Source organism: Diabrotica undecimpunctata, chromosome 5 (genome assembly GCF_040954645.1).
Source record: "Diabrotica undecimpunctata isolate CICGRU chromosome 5, icDiaUnde3, whole genome shotgun sequence".
NCBI lineage: Eukaryota > Metazoa > Arthropoda > Insecta > Coleoptera > Chrysomelidae > Diabrotica > Diabrotica undecimpunctata.
This window is the reverse complement of record NC_092807.1, coordinates 68,603,487-68,619,311: the sequence shown is the minus strand read 5'-3', so window position 1 is coordinate 68,619,311 and position 15,825 is coordinate 68,603,487. Positions and strand designations below refer to the sequence as shown.

The 15,825-nt window shown below is 32.8% G+C and overlaps 1 protein-coding gene across 4 annotated transcripts in view; it reads left to right on the top strand.

The window, feature by feature from the left end:
* The first annotated feature begins 2,498 nt into the window (after positions 1-2,498).
* LOC140441371 (transmembrane protein 209) overlaps positions 2,499-15,825 on the top strand; it is a 322,551-nt gene continuing 309,224 nt past the window's right edge. For 2 of the 4 annotated variants that reach the window (XM_072532057.1, XM_072532056.1), the window contains exons 1-2: positions 2,499-2,683; positions 2,728-2,883. In XM_072532057.1, the coding sequence (XP_072388158.1) occupies positions 2,670-2,683; positions 2,728-2,883 (170 nt within the window). In that variant the 5' untranslated portion in view covers positions 2,499-2,669. The remainder of the gene's footprint in view (positions 2,684-2,727; positions 2,884-15,825) is intronic. The other 2 variants (XM_072532054.1, XM_072532055.1) reach the window with 2 other exon arrangements.

Below are 15,825 nucleotides of genomic sequence, written 5' to 3'. Positions count from 1 at the left end.
TACGTCTAGCTAGCGTCTATATTCTTTGCTATAACCTTTCTTCTATATTGACATTTGTCGAACGCGTTTGGCTTCTGTCAATTTTGACAAGAATTGACAGACCAAATTATCTGTTCGCAGTTCGCAGAGCATCAAAATTTGCAAATAAACTTACCACGGTTCGTAGACTTACTACGGTTGCCTCTTCCGACTGGGATGGGGATGCTTGAGTTACGTCACCAGAGTACACAAGAATACAAAACCCATTTATTATCACAGTTTGTTCGTAGTAATTTTCTTTCAGTTTATTATTTCCTTTATTATTTATCGTTTCTTAAATATCTCAGTTTACTTTATATTTTTGTATTTGAAATGTTGGTGTTGTTTTCTATAAAAACTTATTTTGAATTATCGAAGAAACGTTATTTATTGTAGTTGTACATCGTACCTATTGTCTTCGTATCTTTTTATAAGGTAGGTTAAAACTTTCAAAATTTCATTGTGTATTAACGTAATAATAATCTTGATGAAATTTTAGAATGCCAATCACAGGTTGTAGTGTATAGGAAAGATTAAAAAAATGAAAAAAATAGTTATGTAATTCAGTAATTCATTCAATAGTTATTCCAGTATTGATGGAAATTCAGTATACGCGACAAATTTTCAGTGTAAAATGGAGATTGAAGTCCTAGATTTACGTAAATCCTGCATTAACATTAGATAAACGTTAACAACCGGTTCTGATTAATTTTAAGTACCAAACTGCCTACATATCAACAGTTTTCCATAATTAAGTATTATAATCCACTAGACACAATACGGACTCAGACTAAATATCACAAAAACCAAATGGATGTTAGTAAGCAAAACCCAACAACCACCACAGCAACTGATATTAGACAATGAAAGAATTGAACACGTGGATTCGTACATCTACTTGGGAACAACAGTTAACTCAAATTGGGATCAAGCAAAGGAAATACGTATAAGAGTAGAAAAGGCAAGAGCATCGTTCACTAGCATGAAGCAAATTTTCACCTCTAAAAGCCTCACCCTACCTCTCAAAATTCGACTTCTGAAATGTTATGTATTCCCGGTTTTGTTATATGGAATGGAGGCGTGGACAATGACCGCAACAATGATGAAAAAAGTAGAGGCCTTCGAAATGTGGGCTTACCGACGTATATTACGTATATCCTGGACTGAGCACGTGACCAACGAAGAGGTACTACGCCGGATAGGTAAAGAGAGAGAGGTAGGAATAAGTATAAAGAAAAGAAAGTTGGAATACTTGGGTCACGTTATGAGACATAATAAATATAGAGTACTACAACTGATCATTCAAGGGAAAATAGACAGCAGAAGGGGTCCAGGGAGGAGAAGACACTCGTGGCTCCAAAACTTGCGGCAATGGTTCGGATTGTCATCTGCTGAACTATTCAGATCTGCCGTAAACAAAGTCAGAATAGCCATGTTGATTGCCAACGTTCGGAACGGACAAGGCACATGAAGAAGAAGAAGACATATTTATTTCATAACTATCTTTACTATTTTCCACACATCAAAGACATAAAAACGACGATTAACGATTCAAATGACTGTACACTCGTGACGTAATCTCGGGCTTAATGTTCATTGGTTAGTCGGAAGAGGCAACCGTAGTAAGTCTACGAACCGTGGTTTCTTACCACTTTCTTACAGTTTACAATCATACCTGCGCAGTGTGTAATTGCCAACCGATTGGAAATTTGTCGGTACCATGGACGTATCTGTGTTTATAGTCCATCCATGGTACGAACAAACCTAGAGTATCATGTTGATTACCTAACCTTAGTAACTGGTGTCAAGAATGTCATCCAGTCGTCCAATGAGAAGATTGAATGCATGTTGGCAATTAGCCTCTCTACTGTTCTTTGATGGTTTCTTTCATGGTGTTCATTGTACCATGGTTTCTTTGGTTGAGTTTACCCAGAGATATGTAAGTTACCGAAAGTACAAGCTGAATATAGCCGCAAATGTCAAAAATATTTGAGTTTGGCAGTGTTGGCATGTTTTATAATGCATATGTTGTATGCTTCAAATATAAAGTGATAAAGCTTTTAAAAAGTACATTTTGATTATACTATTTTATGAATTCTGCAATTTTTAATTTATATGAAGCAATAACGAGTAAATATTTGTCTCTTTCGAGATTAATTGTAAACGTCTGTTGTAATCTGGCAACTGCTAATTTGATTATTGCCAAATCTATCCCCTAACCTATCAAAGGGTAATTGCTAAAAAAATTTCTAATAATTATCTGCAATTAATCTACAAAGAAACAAATATTTACTCATTGTTGTTTTATATAAATCAAAAATTGCAGAATTCATAACATAACGTAAACAAAATGTACTTTTCTAAAGCTTTATCTTTATTTGAAGCATACAGCATCTACATTATAAAAACATGCCAACACTGCTATAAGCGCTATACCGAAATTTGTTGTTCCATGTTTGACATTTGCGGCTATAATCAGCTTGTACTTTCGGTAAACTTGTAAACTTAACCGTTTCTTTTTCTTTCCACATTCCACATTGTGTTGTATTTGTTTACAATTGGTTAAAAGGGCGGCAGATGGTTAAATTTGATTATTTTCTTAGTTTTCTAGTTATTTCAAGGTTAAATATTTTCAGTACAAAAAAAATACAATGAATATATCATCGTAAGTAATTAAGCATAAGTGTTTTATTAGCTTTTGTATAAAAGGAATTGTTGTAGGCCGCTCCATAGAATTTTGCATTCTAACAGCTCATCAATTTTGGAAAGAAGTATAGTCATAAGTAAAACCAAACGTTCAGTCAAAGAAGACTTCTTGTGGTTTACTATTAACATTGTGTTTCTGTCTGCTATTTTATATGATTTGTAAGTATAATTTTTTATTTTTATAAACAACTATTAAGATGGTTTTGGTTCGTAGTATTTTTTATAATACCCTTTTGGTATTTGTTTACATTAGTGAGGATCCCTAAAAATGCGAATTTTTGTTGGACTTAGCCTGAAAAATAGAAAAAAGGCAAAATTTTCATGTTTACCTCTACGGAAATATACAAAAAGTGAAAAAATGTAACAAAAATTGAAAAAAAAATCATAAAAAGTATAGGAAATCAAAAATTAACAGAGAAAAATGTTATCAAAAGACGAAATAGCCTTAGTAGTTACATAAAATTTATAAATCAATTGTAAATACCAATCATTTTCCCCGTTAAATTATCCAAAAATATAAAATATTGTAAAATGGCCAAAATTTATTTATTTGGAAAAACAAGTCAAGCGCGTTTGCACACTTATTTGCAATATTCTGCGCAGGTTCAATGTTGCCACATATGTATTTGTTTTTTTCGGAGTAAATATATTGAATTTAAATTTTAATAAGAGACTCCCTATGACTTAATATTGTTTTTTTTTGCAGAGTAAATATATTGAATTTAAGTTTTAATAAGAGTATACTACATATGAGTTAATATTGTTTTTTTGCGGAGTAAATATATTAAATTTTTAAGTTTTAATAAAAGTGTACCACATATGACTTAATATTGCTTTTTGTGGAGTAAATATATTGAAATTAAGTTTTAAACACTGTTGTCAGGTTGCAGAATTAGTGTTTTTGTAAAAATCATTATTGACTATTAAATAACAAAATAAAACCTAATCTAAACTAATCCAATCACATCTAAAACTTTAAATTAAAAAAGAAGTTAATAACTAATGCATCCAACAAAATACAACATAAAACGAAATACTCAAAATATTTTTGCAAAACTCGTTATCAGTATAGTATATTAAGTAAGTATAAGATTAAAAGGTTGGGACAATTGAGATTTCCAAATATTTGAATAAAGCTTTTGAAATATTTGTTATTAATATTTTATTCCTATATTATTTGTTTGACATTACAAGTTATGTACTCCTGTCAGGTCAGCTAAATATTTAAAACTGTTGATGTTGCCAGGGTAACTTTAAAACACACGCGTTTTTGAAAGTTGAATTTAAACACGCTACGGCGTACTTTAAATAAGCAAAATGGGGTACCAATAAAAAAAACAAATTAAAACGTAATCTTAATTAATATAATCACATCTAACTATGTAAATTAATAAAGAAGTTAATAACTAATGCATCCAACTAAATACAACATAAAACGGAATAAACTATAATCTATATGTAATAACATAAGTGAATAACAAATGAAATACAGTTATACGAATCCCTTAGAAATAGAAAACGGAAATGATACTCATTATCATTATTTATTATTGTACTTGAGAAGCTTGAGAAATAATATTTTCACAATAAACAATATATTTAAAAAGTGTGGCAACATTGGATCAAGAAGTATGTACTACGCACACGCACATCATTGACAGCAGCTGTAATGGCAGCGGCATCTTGAAATTTATGTCAAAATATCAGTTTTTTAAATGCGAAATACAGAAAAACTATAGCTCAGCGTAAAAAAATGTATAGATTGAAAAGTGAATAAAAAATTAAACATAATCCACTGTCCAAATTTCAGACAAATCCGACGATCCTCACTAATGTAAGTAATTACCAATCTTTTTGAAAACGATTACCGTTCCAAACGAGTGGAAGTGGAAATATCAAACCTAGTTTAAAAATGTGATTTTCGTTACAACCAATAATTATGAGTAATCCCATACAAACAATATTAAACATATTATTTTTACAACACACAAATTACAAACACATTAAACGCCACGAGAGTTGTATTTAACTCACACCTTGTTTGAACAAAGATTAAGTTTGACTTAAGGTTCTAGTAGTAGACTGATTAAGTAGTAGATCAAGTCAGAGGGAAGGTGATAATATTGGGGGATTTTAACGCTCGAATAGGCAATCAAGTAGTACCCGGAATTAAGCAAAAACATAACAAGGATGTCAAAAACGAAAATGGAGAACTGATGATAAACTTCTCCACAAATAACGAACTAAGAATAAACAACACATCCTTTGACCACAAAGACCAACATAATTAATGCAGCAACATAATCACTTGGAGAGAGGAAAGTAACAAACACTATCATATCAAAAAAGAAAACACCATGGTTTAGAGAGGAAGTGAAGACAAAATGTGAAGAAAAGAAAACAGCCTCTTTACAATACACAACACAACAGGCATACAACCACTATAAATGAATCAGAAATGAAATGAATACTTTAGGAAGACAAATAAAAAGTTAACACTTGCAGAGCTTCTCAAAACAGATGGAACATGACTTCTAGGGAACACAAAACACAAAAAGAAATATGGAGAATGATCAGAGGACAAAGAAAAGAGATGGATGAACTAATAAAAAACGAAATACATTCAGAAGGAAACATAGGTAGACTATTTTCGATCTCTAGTTGCTAAAGGTGACAATAATGAACCACCAACACCAGAGGTGAAGACAAACGAAGAAATAAATATTGAAGAGGAAGAGGTAAAGGAAGCATTAAGGAAATTAAAAAATAGAAAATCAACAGGTGAGGACAGAATACTGAATGAACTCCTAAAGTATGGAGGACCACATTTGACCAAACAAACAATGGAGATCAAGCATCCTAATACCTCTCTTCAAACAGGGAGACAAATCGGACCCGGTAAATTACAGAGGAATTAATTTATTAAACACAACACTAAAATTAACAACCAAAGTGATAACAAATAAACTGAATGAAATTATAACACCAGCAGAAGAACAACAAGGTTTTAGGTCAAGAAGATCATGCACCAACGCTATACTTATAATGAGGCAAGTGCAAGAGAAATCATTAGAATAAAACAAACCAGCATATCTATGTTTTGTAGACCTTAAGAAGGCATTTGACTGGTTCAAATTTAAAGACGTTATCCACTTACTCAATAGAGATACCTCTTGGAATAATCAAAACGATCAAAAATATCTAACAAAACAACACAATAAAAGTAAAAGTAGAAGAAGAACTAACCGACCATATTGAAGCTGGCAATGGGATAAGACAGGGAAATTCCCTGAGTCCTCTATATGGATGAAATAATAAAAAAAATAAGAATTAAAAAGATACCAAATGGGAGAAAAACAATTTAAATAATCTGCTATACAGACGATGCAATACTACTCTCTCAAAGTGAAGATGATTTATAACATGTGCTGCACCAATTTAATATATTCCGCCAGAAAATTTGACATGTTAATTTCCCCAAAAAGACAAAATGCATGGTTACAACAGCAAATTTACTAAGATATAAATTGGAGCTGGAAGGTCAGATATTAGAACAACTGATGGAGTTTAAATATCTAGGCATCGCATTATATAGCTACAGAGAGCTCGAAACTGAAGTAGAAGATCAAGTGAATAGAGCAAACAGAGCCGCAGGCTGCCTGAATGAAACAATATGGACAAATAAAAATATCAGGAAAGAAACGAAACGAACAGAATTTACAAAACAGCCATCAGACCAATAATGACATACGCAGCAGAAACAAGACCTAACACAGACAGGACAAAAAAGATGTTAGAAACAGCATAGATGAAAACACTTTGAAAAATTGATGGTAAGACGCTATGGGATAGAGCTAGAAGTACAGATATATGACATAGATGCAAGGTGGAGAACATCAAGAACTGGATAAGAAATAGAAGAGTAGAATGGAACGATCATATAAGCTGAATGACAACAAATAGAGTAGTAAATATGCCAAGAGACAGTTCCCCAATAGAAAGACCACGAAAATGATGGAATGACAACTTACTGGAGGCACATTGAAAAACAGAGTCATGTCTATATAAAAAGAAGAAGAAGTCTTAAAGTTCTAGGCTCTTTGAAACGAATTTACTTCACAGTCACAGTTTATAACTTAAGGCAGGTTGACAGGATCCAAGTTTACTTGGTTAAAGTCTGCTTAGACATTGCACACACAACACTTGGAATTGATTGTGTCACCTGTTCATCCAAGTACACTTGTATCAACAGGTTCTATCCAAGTTCATGTATTTATTTATTTATTTATCAATGGGCAATCGCCCAATTAAAATACAATGTAAACATTATTGATAAATTACAGAAGATTTTTAATGTAACCTACTTAAATTAAATTTAAAAATTTTAATCATACAAAAAATAAAAGTAATAACAGTAAATAACAAACATTAACAAAGACTGTACAAAACAAAAGGACATCAAGCTATCACACACAGTTCTTAAGCTGAGCTTTGAATTCTTTTGGAATACTATAACAATCCAACCTTTGGGAATATTGATTAGCAAACCTTGGTGTTCTAGATGTGAAGGAATTGTGTCCATAGTTAGTGCAATGTGGTCTAACATAAAAGGGTTGATTTAGCTTTGTTTGTCTACTGGGAACATGGAGATTAATTTTTTCCTATAGTTGAGGACCAAATATAATAGAGTGCAGTATACTATAAAACATAGTGAGATCTTTGTGCATGCATCGGATTTGTAGAGAAGTTATGTTGAGGGACCTTTCACCCTGTTGAGGGTGTTGAATTCTCTCAATAGCTTGAACATGGGTGTTATAGTGAGGAGACCAAACACGTGAACAGTAATCTAGGTGGGGTCTCACAAGTGAACAATACAAAATTTTTATGGATGGGTTATTTAAAAAGTCTTTAACACAACGTTTGATAAACCCTAAAAGTTGAAGTGATTTTGAGACAACAGATGAGATATGGGGGATGTAGGATAAGCTGAAATCTAGCAGAACATCTAGGTCTTTTATCTGAGATACATAGTCTAAAGGGCAACCATTAATAGTATAGATATGATTTGTAGGAATTTTATTCCTACCAAAAACCATTAAATGACACTTTTTAACATTATCTGAATGTTCCATTCCGTTGCTGTCACACCAGTAGCTCAACCGATCCAAATTAGACTGTAGTTTTTGATAGTCAGCATCATTCTCAATTTTCAAATATAATTTTAAATTGTCAGCAAACATTAGGAAAGAAGCAAAGAGGAAACAGGAGGCAATGCCATTAACATAGTTATTGAATAGCAGAGGTCCTAGGTGTGATCCTTGTGGTACTCCTGAAAGTACCTTAATCTCAAATTATTGAAAACCCTGAACAAATACTATTTGTATTCTTTCACTTAGGTAGGGTAACAACCATTCTAAAAGTTCATCCTGGATACCCAGACTCCTCAACTTATTGATTAAAATCTTGTGATTTACCCGGTCAAACGCCTTTGTAAAGTCTGTGTATAAAGCATGAAGCTGGTAGTCATCTTCAAGAGATTCTATAAGGAAATCAGTAAATGTCAATAAATTAAGTTCAGTGGAGTGGCTAGAGAGAAATCCAAATTGCTGGTCGATAAAACAGCCTCACTGATTAAAATCTTGTGATTTACCTGGTCAAACGCCTTTGTAAAGTCTGTGTATACAGCATGAAGCTGGTAGTCATCTTCAAGAGATTCTATAAGGAAATCAGTAAATGTCAATAAATTAAGTTCCAATGGAGTGAATTAATTTATATTTAAATGGGAATAAGCCACAATTAAAGGTTAAAATACGTTTATTGACGTTTCAATTTCCACTTCGGAAATTGTTCTCAAAATACAAACATTAGTAAATTAAACAAATTTTGTTTTTTGTTACTTAGTGAAAAATTCTTCTAATAATTTAATTTTATCTGACTCATCTATATTGACAATTCAGACATACCTTATACATTTTAAAGTAGACGACTTTAAAATGATATTACAATATTGTTGAGTTGCGTTCCTGGGACGACTTTACTTATAAGATAGTTCATTCGATTACATGAAATCAACTTTAACTTGAGAATATCCGTCAGAAAAGATCATAACATGTAATTCGTCTTTAAAAAGACAAATACATGCCATGATGACAGTAAAATACTCCTGTTAGTGATTCCATAGTAAATTATGAGGGAAAAACCAGGAAAAAAACCTCATAATACTATCCCGACATGGTAAGTATTTGATCGTGCATTTAGTTTACTTTCAATAAACACCAAATTCCGATTTTATATGTTTGTTATTTAAAAAACATAAATGATGTATTCTCTATATATGTTACTGACTTACCAATACTGGTATTTTTCTTTTAATAACTTCCTCTTTCAATATGGGTAACCAGATCCTACTACATTCTGCTGAGGAATTCGCGACACAATTGGTCTCATTTAGCATAATTAGAGCCGCTTCTTTGATTTTTCTCTTTTTACCATCCGTTTCTTTTAGGACTATATTTGAATCATTCCATTGAACCCTATGTTCATTATCCCATGCGTGTTTACAGATTTGAGATCTATCAAATTCTCTATTTTTAATATAGGATTGATGTTCACTTATTCTAACATTTAATGGTCTTGATGTTTCACCTAAATAAAACTGATCGCATTCACAAGGTATTTTATAAATGCAATTCTTTGTCCTTTCTTGTTCATTGTTAGGTTTGGTTTTGGACAAAATAGATCTCAACGTGTTTGTTGTTTTGAATGTTGTTGAAATGTTGAATTTATTTCCTATCCTTTTAAGCTTTTCCGATAATCCTTTTATGTATGGTATTGTTATTTTCCTCGTATTATTCCTTGCATATGCTGTAGGATCTCGTTCTAAGTTGTTTTGTTCTATTCGATCGATTGTTGAAAATTCCTTATTTATAAACGATAAAGGATAATCATTTTTTAATAAAACAGTTGTTAACAAATGTTTTTCCTCCAAGAACGAATTTTCGTTAGAACAAGTAATTTTGGCTCTATCGTATAAGGATTTAATAATTCCCTTTTTAATATTAATATTGTGATTTGATTTGAAATTTAAATATCTGTTGGTGTGTGTTGGTTTTCTATACACCTGAGTTTCGTATCCAGTATCGTTCTTAGAGATTAAAACATCCAGAAAAGGTAATGTGTTATTATATTCCTTTTCCATGGTAAATGTTATTGTCTCTTCTTTATCGTTTATATCATTTAGGAATGTGTCCAACAACTCTGATCCATGAGGCCATATTGAGAATACATCATATACATACCTCCACCATACTGAGGGTTTTAAATTTTGTTTAGAAATAATATTTCTTTCAAAATCTTCCATAAATATATCGGCTAATAATGGAGATAAACTAGAGCCCATTGCTAGTCCAAAACTTTGTTTATAGAATTCATTATTTAGTTGAAAGTATGTATTATCAGTACATAATGTTATTAACTCCATTATAGCTGATATATTTAGTCTTGTTCTAGTTGCCAATGTATCATCACTTTCTAATTTTGTCTTGACTATATTTAAAGTCTTATCTAATGGCACATTCGTAAATAAACTATTTATGTCAAAACTTACTAAAGTATTATTTGGATTAAATTCAATATTTGATAATTTATTTAAAAAATGTTGTGTATTTTTTATAAATGTGTCATTTTTATTTGCAATTGGTTTTAAAATATTTAATAAAAATTTTGATAGTTCACTACAAGGAGAATTCATGGTACTACAAATGGGTCTAAGTGGTATATTCGTTTTATGAATTTTCGGTACTCCATAAAAATGAGGGGTCTTACTGTAATGACGTGTAATTAATCTTCTCTGATAACTGGGTAAACAATCTTTAAACTTGAATAAAGTTCTATATATTTTGTTTTCCAAAGACTTTGTTGGATCCTTTGTTAATTTTGTATAAGGTCCGTTTATTATTAGATCTTTAATTTTGTTTTCATATTGAATTCTATCCATATAGCCAATAATAATTCAAATTCAGAAAAAAAATACAAAATCAGAAAAGGTGGAATATTACACCGATGAAGAAGAGTTAGAAAAAGAAACTGGATGGATAAGAAAGGAGAGAAGAAACAAAAAACGTAAAATGGATACTTCGCTGACCCCTCCTTCTCCAAGCACAGAAGAAAAAGCTATAAAGCAACAAGAGAAGAAACCAAAATCACCACCACCAGTAATAATTGACAAAGAAAAGGATATACCTAGATTGCATAATTACTTTAACAAAAATAATATTGTGTTTAAATCAGTAGTTATGAATAATGGCATGCTTAAGGTAAATACCTCTGATAGTGACAATTATAGGGAATTAGTAAAATTATTAGAATCAAATGAAGTATCATTTTACACTTATGAGAATAAACAGGAGCGTCCCATACGGGTAATGGTAAAGAAATTACACCGCTTCTTTACATCAGAACAAATAGTCAAAGATTTACAACAAAGAGGATACAAAGCTATACAGGCGGATCTAAAATATAAGAGACAATCTAAAGAGCCTTTAGATATGTTTATTGTAACTTTCAGAAATGACGAAAATATAGATAAGATCTTTGGAATAACAGACATACTTAGTATGAGAGTTGAAGTACAGCCACTTAAAAGTTCAAGGTTGGTGCCTCAATGTAAGAGATGCCAAACATATGGACACACCCAAAGATATTGTAGAAAAACACCAAGATGTGTCAAGTGCACTGGAGAACACTTGACAAAAGACTGCGTAAAACCGAAAGAGGAAAAACCAAAATGTTTACATTGTGGTGAAGGACATCCTGCAAATTATAGAGGATGTTATGTAGCTAAAGAAATCCAAAAGCTACGAGGCCGAAAAACTAACAAAAGTAATAATAATAATTCAGCATCAAAACCACCACAAAAGGTGCAAGGTACTGAAAAACCAAAATCAAAAGCCCCAACCCAACCTGTCACTACGAACAGAAAATTTAGTGATGTAGTCAAAAATGCTGGACCAGCTAAACAAGAAAATGCAACAGATGTTACACTTAGATTAATATTAGAAAAATTAGATAAGATGGAAGAGAATTTTAATACCAGGATTACTCGTCTGGAACACAGCACCAAAGGAGCTATTCCAAAATCAAGTTATGGTCCAAGAAATTAGAATAATTGAATGGAATGCCAATGGACTGCTGAAGCATCATAGCGAGCTTCAAGCAATCCTAGATATTGAAAAGATAGATGTGTGTTTAATTTCTGAGACACACTTCACCCATCAATCATACATTAGAATTCATGGATATAAGGTATATCACACAGTACATCCGGACAATGTAGCGAAAGGAGGTAGTGCAGTGATAGTCAAAGACAACATCAAACACCATGAAGAGATGAAGTATGTCACCGAACACATACAAGCTACCACAGTATGTATTAGGATTAAAGACGCAGAAATAAACATAAGTGCAATTTATAGTCCTCCTAGGACTATAAATCCTTAGGTGTCTACTCACTAGTGTCTTTCCTATTATTTCTAATAACTAGCATTAAATTTAGCATGCATACTCGCACAACACTTTACTCTGCTTTTCACTCACTTATTATACCAGTTCAAAAGGCTTTGTTCTTTTGAGCCTTCTTTCTAGGTTCGTATTGTCGAGGAGCTGGATAGCCTCGACGTTTACATGATGATGGAGTCGTTGTTCATGGCTCCCTGCAAATTTCTTGATTATCTGATTGACGTCTTCCATCTTGAGGTCCCGGCGAAGGTCGTTGTTCCTAACGTACCAAGGCGCATCTACGATGTTCCTCAGTACTTTATTCTGGAATGTCTGGATTATTTTGATGTTACTAGGCTTGGCACAGCCCCAGAGTTGGCAGCCATAGGTCCATACTGGTCTCAGTATTTGTTTATAGATTAGGAGTTTATTATTTATGGATAGAGAGGAATGTCTTCCCATTAACCAATACATTTTCTTGTAGCGGATGCCTAGTTCTTCTCTTTTCTTCTTCACGTGAGCTTTCCAGCGAAGTTTCGCATCAAGAGTGATCCCCAAGTACTTTGCTGATGTTGCAATAGGCACTTGGACATCATTTATTCTAATAGGAATATTATTAATTCTCTTATTGGTAAAATTTATATGGACTGATTTATTCTCATTCAGTTTAATTTTCCATTTTTTGGTCCATTTATGGATTTTGTTTGTTGAATTTTGTAGTTTTTCTGTAGCTTCTTCGACGGTGTCACTTACCGCTAAGACAGCAGTGTCATCTGCGAAGGTAGCTATGGTGTCGTCTTCTAGTTCAGGTATATCACACGTGTATATTAGATATAGGACTGGACCCAATACACTCCCTTGTGGAACACCTGCTTCAATATCCTTGAGATCAGTGTATGCATCTTCTTGTTTAACTCTAAAATGTCTGTTCGCTAGATATGATTGTAATATATTTGAATATTGTTTAGGCATGAATGATTTAAGTTTATGTATCAAACCCTTATGCCAGACTTTATCAAACGCCTGTGCCACATCTAGGAAGGTTGCAGAACAGACTTTTCTTTTCTCTAATGATCTTTCAATTATAGCAGTTATTCTATGCACCTGGTCAATTGTCGAATGCTTATTTCTAAATCCAAATTGATGATCTGGAATTATTTTCTTTTCTTCAATTATTGGTAAAATTCTTCGCAGGAGGAGTTTTTCAAACACCTTGGACATCACAGGTAGGAGTGATATTGGTCTATATGATGTTACCTCATTGGGGGGTTTCCCAGGCTTTGGTATCATGATCACCTCAGCTATCTTCCATAAATCTGGAACATATTGTAGTCTAAAGGCAGCATTTATTAAATTTGTTAATTTTACGATAGCTTTTCTTGGTAGATTTTTTTAGCAGTCTTCCGGTAATGAGGTCATAATCTGGTGCTTTATTTGGGTCGATTTGTTCTTTAATTAACTCAGCTACTTCTTTTGGGGAAGTTGGCTTGATATTCTCATCTATTTGCTTTGGTTCAGGCCAATCCTGGTCATCGTCTTGGTCATCTTGCAACTTAAATGTGTTCTCTAGATGAGTGGCAAATCTCTCTGCCTTCTGCTGATTATTTCTGGCCCAACTACCGTCTTCCAGTTTTATTGGAGGAGAATGTAATATTGGCCTTTTAATTCTTTTTGTAGCTTTCCAAAGCGAATACTCTGTGCTGCTGTCGTTTGTTAACTCTTCCAGATAAGATTTAATAGATTCATTCTTAATTTTCTGGATTTCTCTTAAGTTGCTGGCTGGCATTGTTTAGGTTAGTTTTGTCTCGAGGGGCTCTCGTTTGCTGCCATTTTCTTCTTAGTTTTCTTTTTTCTTTTATTAATTCACGAATTTCTTTAGGGTAGTTATTCCCTTTAACTTTTGTTTTCAGTATGGGAGTGCAATCCCATGCTGAATCTTGAATATCTTTGACAAATAAATCTAATTCTTGATCTATCTGTTCAATTGTCTTTAGTGGCACGGCTAAAATGATCTTTTCTTCAAGAGTTACTTTAAGACTTTCCCAGTCTGTGAGCTTATTAGTTAAGTTTGGGTTGTTCTCTTTTCTAATAATCATATCACTCATGGTTAGAATTATGGGTGAATGATCGGAGTTCATATCCCATCCTTCACAAATGTCCAAGTAATTGGATGAGATATTTTTAATTATGAAGAAATCTATTAAATCTGGTATTTTATTCCTATCAGTTGGCCAATAAGTTGGCTTCCCTGTAGATATTACATCTCCTTTCTGATCTTTGACAGCTGCTAATAGTTCTTTTCCTTTAGTAGTTGTAAGCCTAGACCCCCATTGAATGTGTTTCGCATTGAAATCACCCCCAATGATATATCTATTGCCTAAACTTTTCATAAAATCAATATATTGATCTTTTTTAATATTATGTCTAGGAGGACTATAAATTGCACTTATGTTTATTTCTGCGTCTTTAATCCTAATACATACTGTGGTAGCTTGTATGTGTTCGGTGACATACTTCATCTCTTCATGGTGTTTGATGTTGTCTTTGACTATCACTGCACTACCTCCTTTCGCTACATTGTCCGGATGTACTGTGTGATATACCTTATATCCATGAATTCTAATGTATGATTGATGGGTGAAGTGTGTCTCAGAAATTAAACACACATCTATCTTTTCAATATCTAGGATTGCTTGAAGCTCGCTATGATGCTTCAGCAGTCCATTGGCATTCCATTCAATTATTCTAATTTCTTGGACCATAACTTGATTTTGGAATAGCTCCTTTGGTGCTGTGTTCCAGACGAGTAATCCTGGTATTAAAATTCTCTTCCATCTTATCTAATTTTTCTAATATTAATCTAAGTGTAACATCTGTTGCATTTTCTTGTTTAGCTGGTCCAGCATTTTTGACTACATCACTAAATTTTCTGTTCGTAGTGACAGGTTGGGTTGGGGCTTTTGATTTTGGTTTTTCAGTACCTTGCACCTTTTGTGGTGGTTTTGATGCTGAATTATTATTATTACTTTTGTTAGTTTTTCGGCCTCGTAGCTTTTGGATTTCTTTAGCTACATAACATCCTCTATAATTTGCAGGATGTCCTTCACCACAATGTAAACATTTTGGTTTTTCCTCTTTCGGTTTTACGCAGTCTTTTGTCAAGTGTTCTCCAGTGCACTTGACACATCTTGGTGTTTTTCTACAATATCTTTGGGTGTGTCCATATGTTTGGCATCTCTTACATTGAGGCACCAACCTTGAACTTTTAAGTGGCTGTACTTCAACTCTCATACTAAGTATGTCTGTTATTCCAAAGATCTTATCTATATTTTCGTCATTTCTGAAAGTTACAATAAACATATCTAAAGGCTCTTTAGATTGTCTCTTATATTTTAGATCCGCCTGTATAGCTTTGTATCCTCTTTGTTGTAAATCTTTGACTATTTGTTCTGATGTAAAGAAGCGGTGTAATTTCTTTACCATTACCCGTATGGGACGCTCCTGTTTATTCTCATAAGTGTAAAATGATACTTCATTCGATTCTAATAATTTTACTAATTCCCTATAATTGTCACTATCAGAGGTATTTACCTTAAGCATGCCATT